Source organism: Orbicella faveolata, unplaced genomic scaffold (genome assembly GCF_042242905.1).
Source record: "Orbicella faveolata isolate gen_17 unplaced genomic scaffold, um_ofav_v1 contig_2, whole genome shotgun sequence".
NCBI classification, from domain to species: Eukaryota; Metazoa; Cnidaria; class Anthozoa; order Scleractinia; family Merulinidae; genus Orbicella; species Orbicella faveolata.
This window is the reverse complement of record NW_028301547.1, coordinates 20,383,280-20,410,360: the sequence shown is the minus strand read 5'-3', so window position 1 is coordinate 20,410,360 and position 27,081 is coordinate 20,383,280. Positions and strand designations below refer to the sequence as shown.

General features: G+C 38.6%; 2 protein-coding genes across 3 annotated transcripts; one reads left to right on the top strand and one right to left on the bottom strand.

Annotated features, from left to right (window-relative positions):
* Positions 1–287: 287 nt before the first annotated feature.
* Positions 288–23,973, bottom strand: LOC110043280 (TOM1-like protein 2). Of its 2 annotated transcripts, XM_089290190.1 has the most exons (19): positions 23,873–23,973; positions 23,602–23,686; positions 23,334–23,412; positions 15,921–16,019; positions 15,363–15,486; positions 14,646–14,704; positions 14,217–14,273; positions 13,588–13,788; positions 12,433–12,511; positions 11,505–11,701; positions 10,919–10,999; positions 10,068–10,144; positions 8,670–8,764; positions 7,379–7,466; positions 5,794–5,878; positions 5,277–5,290; positions 4,319–4,367; positions 3,361–3,421; positions 288–2,571 (listed from the first exon to the last, which is right to left on the bottom strand). In XM_089290190.1, the coding sequence occupies exons 1-19, from the start codon at positions 23,925–23,927 to the stop codon at positions 2,435–2,437; spliced, it is 1,722 nt and encodes a 573-aa protein (XP_089146316.1). In that variant the 5' UTR covers positions 23,928–23,973; the 3' UTR covers positions 288–2,434. The 2 variants fall into 2 exon arrangements, with proteins under 2 accessions (XP_089146316.1, XP_089146317.1); XM_089290191.1 differs by lacking the exon at positions 10,919–10,999.
* LOC110043291 (transmembrane protein 11, mitochondrial-like) lies at positions 23,946–26,632 on the top strand. Its single transcript, XM_020748734.2, has 2 exons — positions 23,946–24,091; positions 24,902–26,632. Exons 1-2 carry the CDS (start codon positions 23,946–23,948, stop codon positions 25,416–25,418), a joined length of 663 nt encoding a protein of 220 aa, XP_020604393.2. The 3' UTR covers positions 25,419–26,632.
* Positions 26,633–27,081: the final 449 nt, after the last annotated feature.

Below are 27,081 nucleotides of genomic sequence, written 5' to 3'. Positions count from 1 at the left end.
GCAAAACGAATGCTTGAAAGTGACGAAATTCATTAGGGAATACACAGAGAACCCAGCGCATAACAGAAAGCTCGCGCGTGAGGAAACCTACATAAAGTGTATGGGCGTTTCCAGGCTTCAACGCTAGCAAGCGAAATTACATACCTATGAGGTCATTCTTAGCAAATGGATGATTGGCAGTATTTCGACACCGTATCCAGGCACAGCAAAGACTACAGAGAAATATGCTGTAATGCCCTCTCCCCTCCCCCCGTCCAACAAATGCATAATCAAGCAAAGCCCACCAATGTGATTGTTGGAAATTTAATATTTCATTGAAAAAGAAAATTACACTGCTTTTCAAGCCTTGCTAGAGTTCTTAAATAATCTTTCAGTAAACAGATTTTGAATATAGAGCAACTCAAATTCATGCATTACAAAACTTGGTCAGATTTTACGTACTGAAGTATGTTCTACAGCCACGGAAGGAAGTGAGCACTGTCAAGCAAACGAGAACTGGGTCGTAACGGAATTCAACTTATGGTCAAAAAAATTCGCTTCAACTTGAAAGAATGCGCCTTAATTTTTGTCAAGTGTTTTCGTATTGTTACCTGTTTCTATCCTCACCACCAGTAATCATCTTCACTTCAAAACTTTGGCTCCTGTCAAGCTGATTTTCTGTTTAAAAAATAGATGACAGTGCCCCTTTCAAAATAATATGGCTGAAACTAGCGTACACCACACACGTAAACAACACGCACGCGCTGCACGCACGCAGCACCCAACGCCTCTTCAAACGGATAGAATAACCCTCTTCACTGTAACCTTCACAGAACTGTTATCTGTCTACATAGCAGACACCACAACACCATGAAAGAACAATCGTACCCGGTTTCCTTTGGCAAAAATGTGCAATGCGACCATTCACAAAAATTTACCGAAACTGCAAATTTAATTAGAACTATACTTATTTTACAATCGTCAGGTGAAATTAAACCGGGGTAGTTACAGGCGAAAAACACACCAGAAGAAAATATTGTCTCATTGCCGCCGCTTACCCAACTGTCACGTGATCGTCCATGAAAGATACTGCTCAAAGTTTGCCTTTTCTTTCATTAAATCCCTTTTTTGCTTTTCTATATATGATTCCTTTAGCAAAGAGCAGAAAATTTTTCAAATATCACATTTCGACTATCCCTGGTTTGTCCTCATTTAACGTTTGTTAAATTGAATAACATGCCAAATTTACATTTAGTCTTGCTATTTCAATGATTCTGGAAGAGGTAAAAATTAACTTTTTTAGTTTGCAACTGTCTGTTTGCACATTCGACCTCTAAAATCACCGATTTATAAACAATGAGTGTTAATAAATTCTCTTTCAACATTGATTCTAACTCATGCGTTGTCCAAAGAGAAAACGGAAACACTTTGTGGTTTTCAAACTATTCGATAAATTCTTCCCATATACGTTTCCTTTTCCAAGCTGTCAAACGTATTCTTGTTCGTTATTTGTCATTTCCACCAAAGATATTTTCAACCTAAAAAAAATACCATCGTTTCAGCCCGAAAAAAAAAAAAAAGAAAGAATTTTTCTTTGCCTTTTCGTGGACAATTACAGCTGTCCGGCTCTGTTCTAAAGAACTCTTAGGCTAACAAGAATTCAAAAGATAATTCTTACAAGAAATATATAGTTTCCTACCCTGTATGACTCTGGCTAATAGTTTTCATGCGATCTAGATTTTGATTGGCTGTTAGCCTACCAATAATATATTAAAATTCTAACATGGCGCGGAGGCTTATGAAAATACATAGAGTTTGAGGGATGAATCATGAATTCTCTTGTTCAAACTCCCTCAAACCTCGGCGTCATATTAGAAATTTAACATGCGCTATTCAAGATTGCCATGAGCAGTTTGCCTGAATAAACATTGCCACATCCCTATCGATACTTTTTTACATGTGTATGATAACTGAATTCGGTTTTTGCCTTATAATGTGGTTCAATACTCATCCAATAATTGATTACTTTCTATTGACAGCTAGAGTGATTTTGATCAAAATTTCAATAATGAATAACGTTATTACTTTAGAATACAATCGCAACTGATTCATGCACAAGCTACATTAAATGACTGGTGCGCCTCCGCCGTTCACTGGCCCTACATTTTAACAATTCTTGCAGTTCTCTTTCGCAGTCGTATCTGATGTCGTAACGAAACGAAACGCTGTGTGACGCAATGTTGAACCGTTGCGTGACGTCACTAAATGAAGTGCTGCATGACGTTCCTTAGACGGCTGCGAAAGAGCTGTTGCTGTAGAAACTCCATTACTGTCAATAACTAAAAAAACGTCACGCAACAGGCATCCACAATCTGATTGCGGGACCCGTTAAAAGGAGACATTTCCAAAACCAAGGTTTCAAAGTTTGAAAGAAAAAAGTGTTTGTACAGGTGAATCATAAACCAAACATTTCGTCATCAGCTTGGTTTTCCATCTGCATCTGTCTCTGTCTTGGCCGGCTGGCTCCTGACTTTACACTACCGGTCCGCTGACCGCCTGCTGCTGCACGATCCGCAAGGAACTGGTCGAACTCTGAAATGAAAGTAAAGGAAAGTTTCAAACTACAAATGTTCCTTTTAATGACAGCATGTACAGGCATGTGCAGAACGGGTTCGTGGCCCCAAGGTAAAGTAAACAGTACCTGGATAACTGTGTATATGATGTACTCAATAACACGGCGATGTGTGGCGAAAGATAAAAAGTGACAAGTCATGTTCTCGTGGTAAGCCCAAAAAACGTGGACTCGGCGAATTTAATAGCTAATTCCCACGGTAGTTGTACTCATCATCTTGGACTGGATACTTGTTTTGACCAATACAACAACTAGAATTTCTTGCAGGGGGGTCTAATAGAGGGAGTTGGCCACCGCTGCTATAGTCGGTAGACCGCCGCTTTATATTCGAAAGAAAGAAATCCTGGGAGCGAGAAGCGCTTCTCGCTTTCGCGCGGCCATTTTCATTCTCGCGGATTTCTTTCACGTCACTCACGACGGACTAAGTGAAAGAGGGACTACTCGTAGTCTACATTACCCTGTGAGAGCTCAAGAATTTCTGTCCACTTGTCTGCCGCAATCATCAACACTGAAATTAGTCTATGTATCATATCAACACAATAATTTTTTCATCGTTCTCGATAAGATTTGTAGTAATCAGGACAACAAAGAAAGTAATCAACCAGTGTCGTAACCCAACCAGAAGGCCGTATTTTCACACGCCATTCTAGCGCCATCTTACCGGTCCTTTTTGGTCACCAGTGCTCAAAGGTGCCTCTTTTGTCGGGTACTTTCTTTATAGTTCCTCTTTACTACTACGATTCACAAACCTGAAGAAGTTAGTGTGTCTCCATTTGCGGCCTGCTGGGCAGCAGCGGCTTCTGCATTGGCCTGTTAAATAAAAAGTGATATCAGCTCGTTGTTAACTCAGTGGGAGAGCTAGAAGGTTAATATCCTTGGTTTCTGTTTATCACATACCGATGGAGAGTGGCCAGGTAAACATAGCAACAGTATCAGCCAATATTCACCCCCTTTAGCCCTGCTTTACAGCCGATATCAACGCTCACTTTGCACAGGAGATTTTTCTTTCACGTCTTGAAATGTCAAGGCAATTAGGGAAAGAGCCAAGAGGTTATGTTTTGGGATTCCGAGCTTCTAGTTGTTTTAAACCCTGACTAAACGGACTCCAAGTAGACGCAAGTTGAGAACTTGGGTCTACTTGTGTTGAATTCCGATAACGTACGCTCACTTTGGTCGAGATCAAATTTACACGCAAGTCGACGCACGTTTTTCACAGTTTGGCCACCCAATCCAAGTCAACGCAAGTCGAGTGACGTCCATTCGTTGTTATAGCAACTTATTAGCCAATGAAGTACTAAGCCCGTAGCCTTGAAATGTTGCTTTTCGCGACTTCCGTGTACTTGCGAGGACTGAACTTGCGAATCCGTTTAGTCAGCCAATGCAAGTCTCCACCCAAGTTCAACTTGCGACTACTTGCGAGTCTGTTTGGCCAGGAAATTACACAATACAGTGGGACCCCCGTTAATCCGGTCACCAACGAGCCACAAAAATCTGGCCGTATTCAGAACGGGGTGGTCGTATTGAAGGGGTTCTTTAAATAAGAAAATGACTGACTGAGCTTTTTTTCAGGCAAGAATAAAGTAGTCGTAATAACAAGGTGACCGCATTAACGGTGTGGTCGCAAGGCGGGGTTCCACTGTAACGCGTCTAATCTTGTAAGACAACAGTAATCTACAAAATAACAGTTTGGCTATCAAGATGACTTACCACATCAGTTTCTGTGACGTTAAGCCATGACTCAATATCATCCATTGGGCTAACAGAGAAAAAGAGTCTTCAGTTAGACACAAGTTGACGTGATCATGTTGTTGCCATTTAAAGTCCACTGAATTTTGGAGTTGGTATGCATGACCAGCACGTATGACGTAACATGGTCAACTTTACAGCTTTGAGAGTGTTCGTAGCAGTTTGTCCAAGTGCCTCATTCTAAAGAAATTTGCCACATATGATCTTTCAACAGCCTTGCAAGGTTATTACTTAGTGGGATGTTCAAAATGTAGTTACGGTATAAACTTCTTATTACTGGTTGTATTGACCATAGTGTACCTCTGCTGTAAACATTTAATTTAATTTATTTAATCTAGCTTTAACTACGAGTAATCCCTCTTTCGCTTTGTCCGTCGTGCATGACGCGAAAGAAAACTGCAAGAAAAAAATGTCCGCGTGAAATCCTGGGGGCGAGACACGCCCCCAGGAGTTCGCGCGGCCATTTTTTTCTCGCAGTTTTCTTTCGCGTCACGCACGACAGACCAAGCGAAAGAGGGACTACTCGTAGTCTATAATCCGGCTCCCTGACGTATTTCACTTTTTAGTTATTTCAGGGTGCTGATATAGTTGATATCTGTATTATATTTGTAACTTATTTTTCTGATGGGTGCAATAATTTGTTGTTGCTGCTGTTGGTTTTTACACTTTCTTTCAGTCTGAAGGATGAATTGCTGTTAATTACTTAAAACCGCCAGTGTTTTTCAACTGAGTGTCGTAAAACCAAAACCAAAGAAGAAGAAGAAAAAAACAAAAAACAAAACCAAAATGATCACTCCGGCCAATAACAAAGAACACAGATCATTCAGTCAACCAATCAAAACTCCAAGTGCTAAAACACCAAAAAGCCAAGCTGGAAAAAGGTGTGCAAGCAAGTCACAAGACAACAATTTACTCTTACCTTCGTTCTTCTGTCTGTTTAAATAAAAAAACAAAAATCCGGAGTTAGAAGAAAATCTAGAGAAGCATTAAGAAGGCTGCAAACGGGATTTTGCGATTAACGAACTCGAAAATCAATATATATTCTTGAGCAACGACTGAACTAGCTTGGAATTCATGTCTACAAATGCATATTAAATGCGCTTATTTCAATTGAACGTGGCCAAAAAAGAAGATGCTTATCTTCTCTTGCCCAACTCTACAAAGATTAATTTACTGTCTCTGATACGTTATACGCTGCGTACCAGTTATATTTGTTACACATTTTGCATGATCCAGTTACATTGTCGGTGTAGGACACTGCCTCTCTGACACCCCTCATTTCATTTGCCCCTTGTAAACCCTACCTATATTGTTTTTAAGGGCTAGGAGCCCTGCAGTGATATGTCAACTATTGCCATATAAGCCAATGAATTAACGCGTTCCGGAGGTAGTGGGTGACCCTGTAATGCAGGGGAGTTTGCTGAGTTCATACACACCTTATTTGGCTCTGTCTTTTCAATGGACATAGTACTAGCGATTGTGCGATCAAATGGCTGAAGATTATCAGTGTACGAAGATCCACTGGAAAACACATGAAACGAAAATAAAATATCACGCAACAGTTCTAGATAACAAGTACCTTCTCACACATGAAAGTTTGCCTGTACAGTGAGATGGTTCGTAGTTTCTCCATTTTCTCTTAAAGTGGTACTACGATCAAATTGTTCCCCCTTGATTTTAGGTGTATCATATAGAATTCCATGAAAGAATAAAAACGCCGTTTACCGTTTGCAAATATCTGCATTAGTTCCAGAGATATTTAAGTTTGAAAAATGTGTAAAATATGCAAATGAGATGACTGATGACGTTATACAATCAACCCAATTTTGTATCAAGTATATAAATAGAGCTATCTTGGTCAATTTGCAGCGCAGACCATTGAAACTTGGTGGGCTAATAGATCTACAGGAAACACACCTACGGCTATAAAAAATTCTGTTCCCATAGCAACTCACTCTTTTCCAGTCCCCACCCACTTGATTTCAATATGTTAGTGATTTTCAGCTCGCAAAACATTAAACGAGGCCACAAACTTGAGCTAACATATTTATATGCTTGCTGGATCAAGTATATGAGGCACCATTTGCAAATGTCAAAATGGAACGCCAAAGGTGGCCAGAAATGCCTTTAATATTGGGGAGGTCTGGAACCCAGTATGTTGCCATGGTAACCAAACTGTTAAGCTCATATCGTGGAGCACATTTAGTATAATCTCACTGCAAAGAATCAAACATCTGACACAAATTGGCTGAGATATCTTTTTTCATCACGTTTGATCAAAATTTGGTTGAGTGTATGATGTCATCACTGGGCTAATTTGCATATTTAAAAACTTGAATATCTCTGGAACGAAAAGAGATGTTTGAATATAGTAAACAGCATTTTTCTTCTCACACAGGCTACTTGTTTATGTTTTAAAATGGATGCGATACAAAAGATGCAATTTTCGTCATAGTACCACTTTAAGATTATGGAGAATGCTACCAATGGAATTAAAAATTATTTTTAGAATTCCAAACTCCTTTTAATTTTTCAGATGATACATAGATGCTAAATTGCCCGGGAAAAGAAGGCAGGGGTAGGGGTAGGATAGATGCTAAATTGCCCGGGAAAGGAAGGTAGGGGTAGGGGTAGGGGTAGGATAGATGCTAAATTGCCCGGGAAAAGAAGGTAGGGGTAAGTTGGAGCCCTGAAGCTTAATTTGCAGGTTTGTCTTCTCTTTTTGCAGTCCAGACAAAAATGTGCATGGTCACTTAGTGGAGTCCATTGGTATTCCCTCTACCTTCGAGCCCTAATGCGAGTTCAAGATGGTAACATGATCTGTTTGACATAAAACACCTTTAAGACTTGACACTGTCAACAGTCTAAATTCAACAGTTTTGTCTACTAATGCTATTCTTTCTGTCTTGGAACACTAGGCACATACATTTTTTAGCCCAAAGTAGTCCTAGCTGGCTAAAGTACGTGTCAAAATAACTCCTTTGTCAAACAGAATAAGACTCTCTCATGTATTGAACTCACCCTTTTCTACTCTCATCAAATGTGCTTTTTCTTGACTGGGCAAACATGTCAAATTCATCATCTTGGTCAGTAGGGCTAGGTCCAACGTCTGGTTGTAAGGAATAAAACAATACATTGTGATTAATATCAATGAAAATGCTAACTTTTTGTCTCCCCGTGCACTAACAATATCCCGTTCAGCAGAGGTTGTTCTAATGTGACTACAGAATGGTAACTAATGCAAACAAACTGAAAGCCCCTAAAGGTCCATCAATAAACCTGCCACATTTGCATTTGTGGAACTTAACTTACATGTAGGATATTTCTATGCTCTAAACACTTTTTCAACTTTGTTGCTGGCATTGAAGAGACTTCCAATAAACCCCTTGAGCCCCTATGTCTAAATACACATTCCTTTTCTTGTCTCCATTCATTTTTTGTCCCATCAGTGGTTCTCAGTTGGGACCTTCAGTTGACTGTCCACAGTGGCTAATTCCCGCTACGAGACGCACCTGCGGGGAATCATGGTAGTTGTGTTCATCAAAACAAATATCCAGTCTCAGATGACGAATACAACTACCATGATTCCCTGTTGGTGCACATCTCATGGAGGGAACTGGCCATTATTTACAGTCTATCTGTCTTGGTTTTTGAACCAATCTGGAGCAAGATCTATCAGCTTCTGTGTACTTGACATGTGACATGATTTTACCATGTCTGTTCATTGCCACATTGATTATTTTGGTTCTGGTTTATTAAACCGTTAGAAACGGTTCAGTTATGCACACCAGAGCATTAAACGTACATTGATGAATACAGATAATTTATGCAACAGTTTCAAGTGGAATATTCCATGAGTCACTTGTATTTTTTCTGTATACAGACGAACCTTTACCGGTAAGTGAGTGTGTATAGCAAGAAAATACAAGTGGCAAGTGGGATATTCCATGCTAGTATATACCACACAAGTGAATAGTACTTTTCACGCACGCTGATTGGCTAGCTTGGAGGTGATTAGCCAAGTGCTATTCACCTTCAAGCATCGCACGGCATGCAAATTTTTTTGTCTGACCATTTTTTGGTATATTGTCACAAATAAAGTTACTCTTTGGTTTGGTAGTTATTCAGTTTGTGTGGTACAAACTAAAACAATTATTCCCCTCAGTGTTGGTGAAAGTGGTGGATATTTACCTCCACTTCAGTGAATAATTGTTAACTATACCTCTCAAAAGCATTGCATAACTATTTCATGACATGCCATTGAAAATACAGTGACCAACACAATCAGTGGGACATCTAGGGTATTACTTACTCATAGCTTGCATCTGAGAGGTCATGGCATTGACTGAGGGAGCCTGGGAAGGAGTAACCTGGTCATCGTCAAAACTGATTAATGAATCTCCAGTACTGAGGAACAAAACAAGGCAAGCATGAAGTGCATTGTCAATTATGTGTCAGTGGGTAGTCACATCACGGTCCCAACCATATACAAACACTAACTGAAATTTGTAACTTAAGTCAAATAAAATTACAAACTAACAAGAGCTGTTACCTGTCCACTCATAACAACACCCTTCTACTTAGTGGGTACTGATTCACGGTCCTTGCCTCAGTCAAACAATGCATTTGTAAGCTCCCATATCTGGCATCTTAACCTCACTGAACATTGCTGTTGCGACACACACACTGCACTAGCACACAGTTCTCCTAAGTGGAAACCCAAACACACAGCTATCTACTCTCTATATCTCTCATTGCCACAGACCTCTGGGTTGCCAGACGCAGACCTGTCTCATCAAAAATATATGTATGTATGTATGTATGTATGTATGTATGTATGTATGTATGTATGTATGTATGTATGTATGTATGTATGTATGTATGTATGTATGTATGTATGTATGTATGTATGTATGTATGTATGTATGTATGTATGTATGTATGTATGTATGTATGTATGTATGTATGTATGTATGTATGTATGTATGTATGTATGTATGTATGTATGTATGTATGTATGTATGTATGTATGTATGTATGTATGTATGTATGTATGTATGTATGTATGTATGTATGTATGTATGTATGTATGTATGTATGTATGTATGTATGTATGTATGTATGTATGTATGTATGTATGTATGTATGTATGTATGTATGTATGTATGTATGTATGTATGTATGTATGTATGTATGTATGTATGTATGTATGTATGTATGTATGTATGTATGTATGTATGTATGTATGTATGTATGTATGTATGTATGTATGTATGTATGTATGTATGTATGTATGTATGTATGTATGTATGTATGTATGTATGTATGTATGTATGTATGTATGTATGTATGTATGTATGTATGTATGTATGTATGTATGTATGTATGTATGTATGTATGTATGTATGTATGTATGTATGTATGTATGTATGTATGTATGTATGTATGTATGTATGTATGTATGTATGTATGTATGTATGTATGTATGTATGTATGGCGCATAAGGCTTTGATCATTCTCCTTCTATACACTTTGATTTGTTGCTATGTACAGCTCTGACAGTCACTCATGACTGCCACCCAGCTGCTTGCCTTCTGTCCTCAAACATTCACCTCAACACTTCATAGCTGATAAATTAACAGTGCCAAGGCTTTAAGGGAGTCTGATTCTAATGGGTTTGACTTTATAAAATGTTGTAACAAGGACGTACCCGGCGGGTGGTGCTGGAGCTGGAGCTGGTGCTGGTGCTGGTGGCACTGGCTGAGCTATGTCCACTGTACCTGGAGTCTAAATAAACAGATACACTGAAATTGTTACAAATGTGTCTCAGCTGTAATACCTCTTTGCAACATAACGATACCTGTGAGATCGGCCACTGTACTCAATTCTGCCGATCAACTGCACCCTTAACTTCATATTAATATCTTAGCCGACATTGAGCAAAGACTCAGAAGAGAGTCATGACTGAAAGCCTGGAACTAGTGGATTTTGGGAATGGGTTAGTGGAATCTGTCCTAATTGCTTGCCTGATGGCCAATTAACTTTTTGTGGGAAACTGAAATTACCTTTGGACCAAATTCAAAATACAGAGATGCTGTTTAGTAGGACATTAAATTAAATTATTATTACAAACATTAATTTGCTTTTAAATCAATTAATCACACATTCAACTATGTAACTTTTGAAGGGTTGATGAGAATTACGTTTGTGCTAGTACGTCCAAATTACAGTTTGCTGTGATGGCAAGATTCACTCACTATCTGATCGGCACATTGAAATTGTGATCCATTATCAAGTACTGCGTGGGAGATTGCATCACGAAAGACACTTTACTCTCAGAGTGCCTCTCTTCAAAAATGAGTTCTGATGGATGTTAGGACAACCCACCAAAATGCTGGGGATAGCCTTCCCCCCCCAGGAGGAGAAAATATACTCAAGATAAGATCGTATGAAGACTTTAATCATTTGGGCTAAATTAAGGGTGCTGGCAGTTCAGCCACAACTGAAATTCCAGTTCACTTCTGTACATGTAACTGTTGCACTACAAAACAATTCTGTCACCTGAGAGGTAACCTGATCTGCTGCTGCATGAGGGGATGGCAGATCACTGTCACTCAGCAGATGATACTGTTTTGGTGTTACCTAGTGACACAATAAAGTGTCACACAACAACTGGATGCAATGATGTTGCATAAAACTAAGATTTACGTATCAACATGTCACAGAACTTAATGAAGGTGTGGTGATCAAATAGAGTTAACAAATTTGGATTTATGAGACTTCAAGCCCAAAAATTACATTATCATTTGTATCTTGTGTCCATAATTCATTATTATTTTCTTTGTTTTACAGTTGAACCCTCGCTTTTTTGAACTCTCAGGGGAAACAAAAAGAAGTTTGAAATAGCTGATACTGTAGTAAATTACTATGGCTGAAGAGCAAATCCAAGGGAAATGGTTTTGAGTACAAAATAACAGGGAATTTGAAATAACTGATTTTGAACTAGCCAGGTCAAACTATGTTTTGAATAAATAAATGAACTCCAACTTATTAAATCACTCGAATAGCCTAGGTGGAGTGAATAATGAACTGAAATACAGAGAGCTCTTTATTACTGGGAGTCATAATCTTAACATGAATTTCTCACCCTTGCTGCATTTTCTGGCCAGGCTGTTGTCATCCTTCCAGTTTCTGTTGGTAATGGCTCCACAGCAGCAGGTCGTGGGGGTTCTGGTGGAGCTTCTGATGGTTCACTTTGCTGAGTTGTCACTTGCCTGAATCTCTCATAGCGGTCATAACGAATGAACACATTATTAAGATCATCATTAACACTTAAAAGCAAACCTGAAGAAAAAAGAAGAGAAATGTTACATGTTTGAATGAGCTGTTTTCCATTAAAAGTGCTGTTAATGTCAAGATTCTGTTGAATGCCACATACACCTGTACTTGTGTTTGAAGTATACTCATGTTGTCTGGCACATCAATTGACAAAGTGCACAATAATTGTTTTCTGTAGTTTGTATGTCTGCTCATGGAATACAAAGTTGGACAAAGGCTGAAGGTTAATTTTTTCATAATAAGCCAGACTGTTGGTCTTAGACCATAGTTCTGTTACTGGTTTCTTCTCTCCTCAATCATTCAATCCTATCAAGTTTAAAACAAAGGGAATAATACCTACAGGTGACAGTGTTTGGATATCTAATCTTAATTAGCATATCAGATCAGTACCATTTTATTTCTCTGTTTTCTCCTTTAGCTCTTATTATTAAACACTTGAGACAGTGTTTTATCATGTTTCTTTACAATTCAAAATTAGTTTAAAATACAGCACTATGCATGATAATTCCAACTTTCTCGTTCTTGGCATTTGGAAATGTGGTAAGACACAGTCCAAAGTGTTTGACAAACTATACTGATTTACTAAACAACATTTTCATTATGAACTGAATCACTTTTCTCAATCATTTAGTGAAAACCAAACCTGGTAGGGTATTAGAAGGTTTCAAACTTTTGACTCTGGTGGCTATGGATTGCTATCAGTGTCCTGAAGATTAAATCACACACATGTAACTAACCTACAACTTCTTCGTTTGCTACCCTTTCAATCAGCTCTAAAACCCGCTGCTGCATGGCACGACATGTTCTGTTCAATTCCTACAAAAAGAAGTGGTTATATGTAGTGGTTAGTTTGTAGGCAATCTTTGAATAAGACATGATCAGACAACTGTCATTAAAAGTTTTGAGTTACCTGTTGCCTTGATCTCCACACCCTTAACAAACTTGTTACTTTGTGGGTGAATTGTATCAACGAAAGACAATTTCACCTGTAACATTAAAGGCCCATCAAGCATGCTCAGCCATTTACAGGTGTTACAGATTATGGCCCTTAAAGAAAGGCCTGGATCATATGTGTAAATAAGAGGTGATTCCCTTAGAGAAGCTCAAACAAGCTTGTAGAGATCTCAGGTGACTAAGATACTGAGAGCAAGTGACTGACCGACTGACTGCCTGGCTGACTGACTGGCTGACTGACTGGCTGACTGGCTGACTGACTGGCTGACTGACTGACTGACTGACTGACTGGCTGGCTGACTGACTTACTGGCTGGATGAATGAGTGATTGATTGGCTGTCTGTTTGACTGACTGACTGCCTGTTTTACTGAATGACTACCTGTCTACCTGCCTACCTACCTGCCTGTCTGTCCGACTAACTGCCAAACGGACTGACTACCTGATTGAAAACCTGACTGACTGACTTTCTGCCTATCTGTTGGACTAGCTGATTGACTGAGTGAGTGATTGCTTGCTTGATTGAAATGATTCTGAATGAATTCAACACAACTAATCACTCCTCGCTTTATTCTACAATGTTCTAAATATGTGACGTTGCTCTGTTCTACAATAAAGTGACCTAAAGCCTCTCACTGTGTATAATCTGAGAAAATGGCAAGCTGAGCAGGCTCAAAGTAATTCTGTTTCACTCCTTAGAGACAACAAAACAATCAGAATGTGTGTGTACATAAATCTTCCATAGGGAGGTTTTTTAATTTGAGCCTACCCCCTACCCCTCCAAATCCACGAAATTTCAGTTATGAGCATCACACTTCCCTTACAAAACTCTACCTTCTGCAACCCCCTGACCCACTGGAATTTCCATTGACAATCTTGACGTTGGTGCTAAATGTTCATTGGAACGGTACATTAAAGAAAAAGGACACTCCAATTTTACCTGTAATAGCTGCAAATCTCCTGCTTCCTCTTGACCAGGTGTCATTTCTGTCAACATTTCAGACATGACAGTGATGTTTCCATGTACAATGTCAAGCTCAGATCGTATTTTTCCAAGCTGTTCAGGTGTAGGTACCACAGGGCCACTGGGTGCCTGCACTGCAGGGACAGGTTGGACGCCCTGTGGATGAACCACTGGAGTCTGCAAAGAAAGAACTGATTGTTATCATACAGGCAGATTTCTGGCAATGGTTTAAGTAGAGGGTGTTCTGAGAGCATGCCTGTGCTTTTCACAAAGGTAAAGGTACATGTGAAGTCTACATACAAGCCAAGTGTTCCATCAGGCTGGGACTTATCACGGTTTCTGTAGCATAAAGAGACTGGGAATATTTCCACTCCTCACTGGATGAGATGTTAGTCCATAACAGGGTTACCCCCAGCATTAAATTTCACGGTACCTTTTTATACACCTGGGTGAAGAGAGGCACTGTGAGAGTAAAGTGTCTTGCCTAAGAATACGACACAATGTCACTGGCCAGGGCTCGAACCTGGGCCACTCAATCCAGAGTCGAGTGCACTAATCATGAGGACATCATTCCTTCTATTAAAGGAACATTAAATTCACCTCACCTGAGATGGAGGTGGCCTGGATGGTGTTGTGGCTGTTGGTGGTCTCTCTGGTTGTGTCTGATGCAAGATAAAAACAATTCTTAGAATTAAAAGTAAGTTAAGAAAGACAACCAACCACACCTGTCTTGAAATGAAATGATCTCCAAAATATTCATAATAATTATTATAAAATAAGTGACTTGTGATACGTTTTACATGTAAGTTATAGACTACGGATTGCAAAATGGTTTAAAACAGATCAATCCCTATTATTTTAATTAGTTCTAATGCAAAATAAACATGTGACAATTGACCAATTGTTTACAGCTGACCTAACCATGTGAAAAGACATTTGAAAAGGACTTGACACTCGAGCTAATAAAGTTGCCTCAGGATAAAATTAAAAAAGCTAAAATTTTCTATCTTTATTTGTGAAATTACCCTTCTTACCCTTTGTGGTGTGTAGATTGGAGACAGTGTATCTAAGTTTTTGGCAGGAAATTCCACACCTAGAGTCCAACAAAAAGTATTGCAATAATTAATATTTTAATATATGATAAACAATTAATAAGTACCTCAGAAAACTACCTAAGTTCTTGCTTTATGATTTATTTCATCTCTTCCTTATGGTGTGCTCAAGACATTATTATAATTAAGCAATAGACCACAAGTTTTTATGGTTTATAAGCTGATAAACCACTGGGGATGCTGGAAGACCACGAGAAGAATTCATACATCACAAGCTGCAGGTGAGTGATTTATGAATTCTTCGCGTGTTCTTCCAACATCCCAAGTGGTTTATCATGCCACTAAAACATAGAAACTTGTGGTCTATTGCTTTTATATAATAATTCAGAAGACACGCAAAATTTCCATGAGTTTACTGGCACAATAAACCATAACTGATTGACCAATCAGAGCGTGCGCTTTCATTTGATTATTATATAATTACCTTCTCAATAATCTATAAATAATTGCATCGTTACCGAGGAGTAACATTGGTTCAAAATCTTGCCTTAGCTAGTGTGCTCATCAAATTCAAAGCAGTATACCAAAGGGATACTATTGGTAGTAGCTTGGCCTTGGAATGGCCATGGTCTTCATGCTACAGCTGTAAGACATAAGTCTTTCTAAGAACTACACCGAATAGAGCAAAAACTTTCAAACCTTGTGCTCTGAGAGATTCATAAGTCTCCAGCACATAAGATAGTTCAGGTGACCCACGGAACGCATCAGCCCAGTCTTGAATCAGAGATAGAATTTTATCCTGAACAACTTGTGGAGGGTTACTCTGAAGACAAATGAAAAGACATAAAACACACAGCACGTAACTGACCACAAAGAAAGTAAAACTACAATATCAAACCACCATAAGCAGACACCCTTGTGGTCATGACCAACTGCCAAGGGAACAAGTTCAGCAACATGAAATGCCCTTTTAAGATGTACAATTACCTGTAACATCATATAAATAAAACAAAAGTATTTCCTTGCAACAATGAAATACTGTACATGTACCACAAAGGGGTCCCTAAAAGGTTCCATGAAATTCTAAAAATCTAGATAACCTCAAAAATTTTTATACATCTGTTATGGCAACAATTCAGCACTAGAACAATAACTGTTCAAGTGTTGCATAGTTAGATGAATGAAGACATGTGTTCACTGCCCCCAAGTGTTTATTGCTACCGATGACATTAAACATTTTGTCACAAAACAACCTACCTTTGGATTTAACACTTTCACAAGTTCATCTAGCAATTCCTTCTTGGCAAGAAGTAAGTGGAATCTATGGCCACAATTTTTCACACAAGTCTCAAGCACCTACCAAAATAGGATTAAAATATGGTTACAGTTTTGGGCACTTTCTCTGCAAATGCTTAATCTCCTTCTTGTACCTTGACATTAAATAATCTCCCAGCAGTTTCCAGGAGACAAGGAACATTGCCTTGTCTATGCAACACCATGTAGACTCTACTTAACAAATTGAGGTCAGTTTTTTATGCGTGTCCTCTTATTGATGATAAATTCCATCATAACATTGTCAAAGTGGCTGTGGAACCACGAGCTGCAGGCAAGTGGTTCCACAGTAAACTTTGACAATGTTATAAAGAAATTTATCATCAATAAGAGGACAGACGCATCAACAACTGACCTCAATTTGTTTTTTACAATAACAAGACCCCAAAATGGTCAAATGCTGGGTATAAATGAGGGGAAAAGACGCCGTAAACTTGCCATAAACAAAGATAAGGGAATTTTATTCAAAATGACGCGAACATTGTCAATAGCTTTTCTCGCTTTTTGATTGGCTGCTTAAAAAAAGTCCATAAAATCTCATTGGTTAAAACTTGACAGTTTGACAGCTGAAAGTTGAACTTGAAAGCTTGCATAAATTAAAATTTTATCCGTCTGTTCTCTTATTGATGATAAAAATAAGCCAATCAGCGTGCGAGAAATTAGATAGTTATTGTACAAATGTAAATGACATTCCTAACAACATACTTAGAGAGGGAGCCAAATCAACCCTAGCTGGTTTTGAACTGGAACTTTGAAATTTTGAAATTATATTGTTTTTCCAGAGGGGAGGATGATATAAACCTTTGCAACAAAGCCATTTGCCATCAGCAAACCCAACCCCCCTCATGGTACCAGGCCCGTATTGAACATGGATCATGTTGGTGGAAGGCGTGTTCTCAATACTGCACCCGTCAAGCTCCCCAGGATACCAGCCCAATGAAATCTGTAGAACAATGTAGAACACAGTTCCATAACCTTCGGTAAAAGGGCAATTGCATAATTGTCAATGTAGAGGACAAAAAGATGGATCAGGTTCCAGGCTCAAGCCTAAACAGCATTGAAGGTTGGGTTCACTTCTCTATATATGGTACATTGTCACCCCTTTCCACCCAGGTCCTGGCTGTTCAATGGTTATATAAATACTAAAACATGGAAATATTGAAATTTTACACTGACTGTGGGAAGATTGAATCACTTTTCTCTGTATGCTACAGAAATGCTTTTCTTTTCAAATGAAGGACAAGTAAATCAAGTGACAGTCTCAATAATGAGCCATGACGATTTGTGCCAGGTTTAGATTTTCATTCTCCGTCAGGGAAGTAATAATTTAAGAGACTTACGTGATTCCACTTAAAAAGAAAGAGTATTAAAAAATTTCTCAAACGTTATCCAGTTGGTAATCATTTTATGTATATTAGAAAAATGCAAATAAAAAATAGGGGTCACCATGCTCATTTTTGACAACATGGATAGCCTTTTTAGCAACTTTGTAACTGACGAGGTCGTCATTTCTTGACCTTACCAGTAGTTAGCAGAAAGGGGCAATAGAAATTCTAAAAAAAAAAACACTTATTGGATCGATTTATTAGAGAATTTAAACAAAATGGACCCTAAACTTACATTTTAACCCATGTTAGTTAACCAGGAGTTAATATTATATTACAAACTTAAGAATTATCTGCATGCGCACATACCCAGCACTACGTGAAGATGTGTTCTTTACAGCATTAAAATCCAAATATTTTTAAGCAGAATTTTAAACTTTTCTTCAAATCGAGATATATTGTAGATAACCTTGTGCAATTTAAATCCGTGCATTAAAAAATAGGGGTCACCAAGCTCATTCAAGGGAAAACGAGCATTTATTTTACTGTCGAGCTTACATTCTGAGAAATCTCTTATGTTGTGTATGCACACGTACTCATGTGAGCGGGCTAATGATGCGAAGATCACGCACAGTAGGGATGCACAATGCAATACTGAGGAATCACCTTAAGGATACACTTCAAGTACAATCAGAGATAAGTCTTGGTGTTTTACCCTTCTCTCCCCTACACTCTGCCATCTTTTCCAAAGGGATTGCAAGTTTAGTATTCCATATGGGCTAACTTGTTGTTACTGTCAGAATTTTTTTAAAAAACATTATGAAAGTGAAAGATTCTTTAATATAGTAAATGAATTCAATTACAGTGACTTTGTCCATTCTGAAGCTTCTTTGTCATTTACAAATCCGTCTAAAATGTGAAAATCACTTAATTAACTTTTGCCATGAAAATCAAGTTATTTCCATTAGCCTTCATACATCTTCAATGGAAACATCAACTCCCAGACATTCCATCAGCGATTTAGTGGATGGTAACATGGAGATATTGTTTTAATAATAATAATAATAATAATAATAATAATAATAATAATAATAATAATAATAGACTTGTATAGCGCTAGAACTATACAAATATACTCAAAAGCGCTTTACATTAAGTTAAAATAAATGAATAAATGGAAATCACTAAACTTTAAAACTATTACAACAACTATGCTAAACTTTAAAACTATTTCCACAAATCAAAAGCTTTCTTAAAAAGAAATGTTTTCAGTTGCTTTTTGAAAATGGCGAGGCTGCTACTTGTTCTTATAGTTAATGGCAGCGAGTTCCATAAAACAGGTGCAGCATGAGCAAAGGCCTGATCCCCAAGTGTAGAGCAGTTGACTTTTGGAACAACCAGAAGAGATTTTGCAGACGAACGAAGAGCGTAATTAGTAGCTGGTTTCAGGGATTAGAGATCATTTATGTAGGAAGGACTTTGGTTGTGTAGTGCCTTGTAAACAAGAAGAAGCAATTTAAACTGAACTCTAAACGATACTGGGAGCCAATGTAAGTCGATAAGAGCGGGTGTGATATGATCAAATTTCGCAATCCCAAAAAACACTCTAGCCGCGGCATTCTGAACTTTCTGTAAACAATCAATCTGGTATTTAGGTAGACCAAATAGAAGTGCATTGCAGTAATCAAGGTGCGAAGATACAAAGGCGTGGATCAGTGTCTTTGTGGATTGCGCGGTAAGGAATTTTCTGATCTGTCTTATGTTGTATAGTCCGCGAAAAGCCTTGCTACAAATCTTGCCAATGTGAACATTCATTCGCATATGAGCATCGAACCAGGCCCCAAGGTTCCGGACGCTTTCTAACGGTTTAATGACAGTGTCGCCAATGATAATAGAATCAATAGATGTTTTTTCAAGTTGTTGACGGGAGCCAATAATTAGAAATTCAGTTTTCGCGTCATTGATCATTAGACGATTACCAATAAACCAAGAGCGGACATCAGCAATGCACTTTTCAATGACAGAGACAGCGTTAAATTCCGAATGGATAGAACAAGGTTGGAAGGAAAGGTAAATCTGGGTGTCGTCAGCATAACCATGGACGGAAGGGAGGTGCTGTGAAATAATGTTAAAGAGACAGGAGACGTAGAGAGTAAATAAAATAGGGCCCATACAACTGCCCTGGGGGACTCCACAGTTCAGATTGAAGTCGTCAGAAGTCTTATCACCGACAAGTATATGTTGTTTGCGACCAGACAGAAATGAGTCAAACCAATTTAAAGCAGTTCCGACGACTCCAAAATCCTGTTGCAAAATATTAAGAAGAATGCAATGTTCAATGGTATCAAAAGCAGCACTTAGGTCCAGAAGTACGAAAAGTGTCACTTGCTTATTATCCATACTCATTAAGATGTCGTTTTGAACCTTCAATAGAGCAGTCTCTGTCGAGTGACACTTACGGAAGCCGGACTGGAATTTAGGAAGAGGGGCATTTTTCTCACAGTGGGCTAGAAGTTGTTGAAGTGCAGCCTTTTCCACTACCTTGGAAATGAATGGTAGATTACTGACTGGACGGAAATTCTTGTAGACCAAATCAAGTCCAGGTTTTTTCAATAGAGGGATGACAACAGCGGTTCTCCAATTTTCTGGAACGGAACCACTGAGAAGAGAGAGATTAACCATCTCAGTGATAGAGGGTGCTAATACATCAAGACAGGACTTCACAAGCCATGTAGGAAGAGGATCCAATCGACAAGAGGCATTAGAGGATTCTCGAACAATCTTACACACTTCTCCTATGGATAACGAAGAAAAATTCTCCAGATTCTCCTTCGGAGTGACAGGAACAAGTCGAGGCACTTGAACTTGAAACTTGTCAAGATTTTCCTTTATGGTTTCAATTTTTTTGAGGAAAAAGGTGCCAAATTCGTTTGCAAGCTTAGTGGGATCATCGTGCTCTGGAAGAGCCATCTCAAGTGGCTCCCTGGACAAAGAATTAACCACACAAAATAGCTTGCGAGAGTCACCCGCACACTGATCAATTAGGTTTGAGTAATAATTCACACGTGCAGATTTAAGAGATGCAGAGTACTGATTACGAACTCTATGGTAATTATTCCAGTCTCCAGCGAGGTCAGTTTTCAAGGCTTTCTTTTCAAGGCGACGACGTTTACGCTTGAGTTGTTTAATGTCATCATTAAACCATGGGATCTTTGGACGATTTTTTATAATCCTTGTCTTAAGTGGGGCATGCTTGTCCAAAATGTCATTAAGGGTCGTGTTAAAGCAGTCAGAGAGGGCATCAATGTTGTCCCAGTGTACGCTTGCACAAAGCATAGAAGAGGCAATATCAGCTGAGAATTCAGCAATATCAATATTTTTGAGTTTACGAAAAGTCAGTTCTTTGCAAGATAAAGCTGGTCATGGGAAACCAATAGGGCACTGAATAATAAAATGATCAGAGATGGGAAAAGTGGCTTTAGGAGAAGCAAGAACAACATCATCCGACGAACGAGTAATAATTAGATCCAAGGTATGACCCGATAGATGGGTTGGGCCGGATACGTGTTGCAAAAGACTGAACGTTTCCAGTAAATCCATAAAGTTCTTGGTATCATTGTCACGGAGGTCATCTAAATGAAGGTTGAAGTCTCCAGAGATAACAAGAACCTCGGGGCACATAACAACACTCTCTAAAAACTGAGAGAATTCATCAAAGAAAACAGAGGCAGAAACCGGATGTAACGAAGAATATGGAGGTCGATACACTATTATATGTCTCATTGAGTGATTATGCACTTTAACAATCCACTCAGAATATTCGAAAGACTTGTTTTCCTTCCCATCGACTAATGCAACGTTGACAGAGTCTCGGAACAGAATCCCAGTTCCACCACCACGGTTTTGCGATTGTCGAGAAAAATTCTTGAAGAAATAACCAGCCACAGATAACAGAGCAATGCTGACAGAATCAGCGTCATTTAACCAGGTCTCGGTAACGGTGCAAAGGCCAATGTCATTTTCTACGACGTAGTCAATAATGCTCTCGATCTTGTTTCTAACGGATCTAGAATTGAAGACCGCAAAGTTTAGGAAAGTTGAACGTGGATTGACGAACAAATTTGTATGAAGAGAGGAGTTAGTCGAAGTAACGTTAGAATATAAGTCATTGTTTATATTCGCAGGTGTAACGACGCAGAGGTTATTTGAAATAGATCCTTTATGCAAATTATTGCTTCCTCGGCTAACGCGTGGACAAGAAAGCAGGGATTCAATTCTGTGAATGTTTCTAGCTCTCCTTTCTTTAACTCGACGGCCAGCGCGGCATCTCCTGTAGGTCGATGATAACGGCAATGAACAAGGCCGATAAGAAAGTCGATGGTAGACATCCGAGTAGTAACAAAATCCAACATGGCGGGTGTCAGCATAATTCGTGGACAACAGTTTATCACTTGTATGCGAGACCATGCCAGATATCACAGAAATCATAGGTAGACAGGTCAACAAATAAGTTGGTTTCTTCCGTAAGGGACCAGGATTAAGCTCAACATCCATGTGGACAGTTAAATCTGTTGGTAAAACCAAACAGGTCGGACCATGCTTGTACCAGATCGAAATTGGCCGCCTCGGAAACTTTAGTTCGTGGTTGTTTTTGATAAAAGATACCTTTGCGTTAAACTTAGTCATAATCGGATAGCAGAGGCCTTCAGGTTGCCATACCGTATAAAATTGTAGGATATAAAGCAAGTTCAACAACGAAATGAGAAGATAAATACGGACACAAATGGCTGCCATCTTGATCGGCGCTTACATGCAAATGACCCCAGGATAAGTGATAAGTGCAGGATAAGTGTCTTTTTGTAATGTTGAAATTGATTTAATTAAGGTGTTAATTTATTTGGGAAAACATGATGAATACTTTAAACCAAATGACAGAAAAAATGCATAAATTGAAAGAAGTTAAATTTGAATGACTAGAATATTAAAAATAAAACTATGTAATTTAATTAACTCATACTCCATATAAAGTACAAAAATTATGCATCAGTCAATTCCAGCAGTGCCCATCCGCACCTCCCCCCCCCCCCCCCCCCCCCAGGCAACCACAGGGCATTTGCTCACGTTGTCAGTCCCGGGGGTGGAGCATTCACAATTTTATCGCAGCGCGGGGACTGGGCATTTGCGCAACCCCAAGGCGACCCCCGGGCACTTGACACATGTTTTTGAAAGTGCTATGGATGAGTTCATCGGGAAAGACGAGGTGTTTGACAAACAATGGCTTGTCCGTCAGGGACTAGAGAAACTTGTACATGCTTTTAAAGGTATGTTTTCTCAATTTTAGGTATTTCTTCAACAAACTGTTTATAATCAAGAACTGAAATAAAATATCAAAGTTGTGAGATTTCTAAAACAATGATAATTGTTTCATTGTAAACATTGTTAACGGGATTGTCGTTATTCTAGTTGAAATATTCAAAACAAATGGTTTTTATACAACAAAATATTTAATGTCACGCTAATCCTCTAGCAAACTGTTAAAACCAAAATATAAAGAAATAAATATAATCAGAATCAACTAGCACGTACTGTTGTCCTAGAAGTCTTCCCGTTGCATTAAAATACTGAAATGCTGAACACTTTATTCACTGATTAATAAAAAAACTGCAGAGGTGTTGGAAGGCGACAATCTCAGGGGCGGGGCATTTACCCTCTTTCTTCGTCCCCACCCCAGGGTATTTAGACAGCTTGTGTGTCCCCACCCCGGGGAATTTGCCCATTGTTTTTAAAAAAATGCTAATGCATGGGGGTTAGCCCGGGAGGGGGGGAATGGGCACTGCTGGAATTGACTGATGCATTATGTCACTAAATTCGTATGAAAAAGATACATGTGGTATGAAAAAAGACTAAGAACTCTCAAGGGCAAAGACAAAACTAATAAATTAAGTTATTTCTAGGACAGTAAATTTTAAAGCCCGTATGAACAACTGTGCAGTATATTTCGGGAAGGACCTACCGTCAAAGTCAACAGAACACTCTTGAAGTTCTTATTTCCTGATAATCTCTTCCTTATAGCTTTGGCAGCATCTTTTGGCCTGTAGAAGAATTAAACTGTTACATACCAAGATGCAAAAAAGTGATACTTGTCATACATTATTAATGATTTCGCGTGTCTGCATGGAGCCAACTTCTGGAACATTGCAGTAAGCTTATGAAAATATGTAGCAAATTTAAGCAGGGAAATCGTAGACGGCAGAAATGAGTTTTCTTTACAATGAACTCACCCTTCTTCCGTTTCATTGATAACGTCGCAAATTTCAATATTCGCCGCCCAATCTTCAGATGGAAGGTTCCCATCGGTGGCTTTCTCTGAAATTACGACAGATAGAGATTTACCTATCTATCGCACACTGAATTGAAATAAAGCATGATCCAAGCGTTCTCTACAACTTCACTATATTCAGTTTGTAAGGATGCAAATTTCCCCTACTAATACAGAAAGGGTAGGAACTTTCAAAAGTACACAGAAATAGCAAATTCTAGCCTTAAAAATACCTATTCTCTGCCCTACTGGTGTTGAGAAAGCGTTCGCTCCGAACAGGGAAGCCATCTTGGAATCTCTTTGACAATGACGTCATTTCCTTTAAATAGAAAGCCTCGTTTGGCTTTAAGACGAGTAGCACTGGGGACGAGAATGTACGTTCCCAGGATCTCGCGTCGAAATTTGGCGCCTCTCGCTTGTCCCAGTAGCACCAAAATGGCGGATGAAATGAGGTAATATTTAGCCTTAGCTGTAATTTCTCTTACGCAAGTACTGTGGATTTCCTTTAATACTGCGCCCTTTGTTATTTGGATCTGAGGTTTCTCCTTGTGTTGTTGGTGTACGTTTAAATCATCATGTTTGACATTTTATTAGTGGTAGAACTCTATTAACGCCGATAACAACTGGACTGGCCGGGCCCGCAGCTGTCATGTCAACTTCAAAAATTCAATCTTGGTGTTAGTCAAGATATTATGATTATGCGATAATTACATCAAACGTTCAGTATTATCTGCATCCTACATACAGCTTTCGTCCTTTTTCCTAAATAATCGTAACTGTACAATTCGATCTGTACTTTGAACTGTACGTGGCAATTTGATATTTTAAGAATCGCTAAACAATATCAATCATAACGTAACGAAGATTAGTTATGTAAACATGCAAACAAATAACAAACACAGACCTAATCGCGAACAAAGTTGATTACCAGCCGAAAATTTATGTCGCTGTTGATTTCACCGTTTAAACGGATCAAAGCAAGGCGTAAGATTTTGATTATAGCTGGGGTAATATTAATTGTATTTCTTTACTTCAAAATATATTGTTATGTTGCATTGCTGTCATAAAAGTGATAACGTTAAACAGCTAGTTTCTCTGTACAGAATCAATTATTTTCCTAGTGAACACTAAAAGAAAATGCATCTTTGGGGAGATAACTGTCTTGATTTTAGTGCAAGGTCATGTAGTAATTGGTTGGTTAAGTAGCTTAAGAACCTGTTTTACCAGTAAAGTGTAAATCTAAATTCTTATATCTTTTCTAGTGAGGACGTCCCAGAAGGAGATTGCGTCATCATCCATGAAATTTATGATTCTGAAGATGCACGTGAACAGTTTGAAGCAGATTTGGAACGAGCACTGGAATCTCAGTGCAGCATGATCGTTATTGAACCAACTATGATTGGAGAGGAGACTGCACGCTGGATTCAAGTAGGAAATTGTTTGCACAAGACTGCTGTTATTGCTGGACTTAGTTGTTTTGGGAGTTCTTGGATGCTGCCCAAATCCTTCCACGGGCCTGTCAGCTTGGTGTGTGGTGGAGTAAGCATTTTCTGTGCAGCACTGTATGGCGTATCATGGCAGTTTGATCCTTGCTGCCAGTATCAAGTTGAATATGACACTAGAAAGTTAGCAAAGTTACCTCTCGGTAGCCTGACATCGTCATCTCCAATTGTCCTTGTGAGGAAAGATGACAAATACCGCAAGAGACTTCATAACTTAGTGGCTGGTTCTGCTTTGATTTACTGCAGCTGGAAGGCTTATAACTGGTATTTTGGTTGATATTGTGTGGCATTTTGGTTGATATGGTGTTCATTTGGTATGTTCTTTTCATGACCTGGTACATGATGTTACAGGGATCAAGTCAATTTAAGTCATCAAATATTGGTGGCATTATCAATTTAGGACAATCTACAGCTTATTTATCATTTAATCTGGTGCAGAAATTGGAAATATTTTTTGGCATTTCAACCCTGATTAATGAGTGTTGAATCATTTAATTCCCTAGAGTGATGATTATGTTATGCATCCTGAGAATACTGTATACATTTGGTTTTACAAGCAGACAAGAATTGTTGCATTCTGGATATAGTCACGTTATTCACCACAAAAATAACAGAACTATCATTCACAGAAATGTATCACACTGGTAAAGACAGTAGACTACTTTCAAGTTGCGGCCTTGTATGTGTAGCTCTGTATCAAGAAAACTCTCAGTGCAAAACAATGCATATGAAAATGTGTTCCACATGCAAATTCAGGGGTTTTATTAAGTTAAACATTTTTGGCAGGAGGGCAACTGGATTTCACAGGTGGGCAAAATGTTTTGAACTGAAGGACTATATAAGAACAACTTTCTTGTAGATGGTCAAACCAGGCAGATAAAATCATCCTCACAGCCGGTCGATTTGCCTGGTGCCCAGCCCTTAATGAAACCCTTATGCAAATCAAACTCATTTTCACATGATAAGTTTTGCATGGGGGATCCTTTGAACACACAGGTAAAAGGTAACTCGGAAATGGGCTATCACTAGTTTGAATTTGATTCTGACAAGGTCTATTGACAAGGCCAAAACCACCGAACATCTGTATATTGAGGTCTACAGTGGAGCTTTGATGTCAGCAGAGCTATTTTCCATGCACAAACAGTTGAAGTATGGGTTCCTGTCAAAATTACAGTAAGTTACAGTCACTCGGATTTCTTCAGAGGTTTACAGTCTGTATGATAAGCTATCGAGTATATGGGCCTCAGTAGTGCCAATTGGTTAATACAATAATAAGTATTAAAATAGAGTCACCCTGAATGAAGTTTCCTTTCTTACAACATTCTTCTTTCAGTGCTACTTGAGAATAACTTGATTGTACCATATTTCACAGCTGTGCTGTATGTGGTGTTGAAATCTATTTTCATTGATTGTGTCTTACCATGTGTGAATGGGTTTTGCAATGATTATTTTTAATGGACAGGTGTAAATAAAAGTGAATTTGTGCTTTTCCTTCTAGTATATGCACTTGCTCTTAACAATTCTAAGCATTACTAGACGAAACTTAAACACATAAGCAGACTCAAATTGGGAAAAATTTGAACTGAACCTTTCGTTATCTGCACTTGATAATGACAACAAGATGACACCGAGACATCATGTTTCTGCGTTTATTTTTCCTATATCTTCTTTAATTAGATTACTAGACCGTCACATAAGTAAATATTTTCAGAGAAACATGCCTCCCTTTTGATTTTTATCTGAATTTTTGGTGTGTGTGTTGTTTGTTTGTTTGTTTGTTTGTTTGTTTTTTTGTGCCACTGACAGTCTTGAAATGGATCATGCCCATGATATTCCCCAATATTTCTGTGCCAAATATTCATATAACTCAAAGTAACTTAAGATAGTTCTGAGGTTGTTCGGTCAGATTAGCAACTGAATGACAATGCCTTTTAACACCA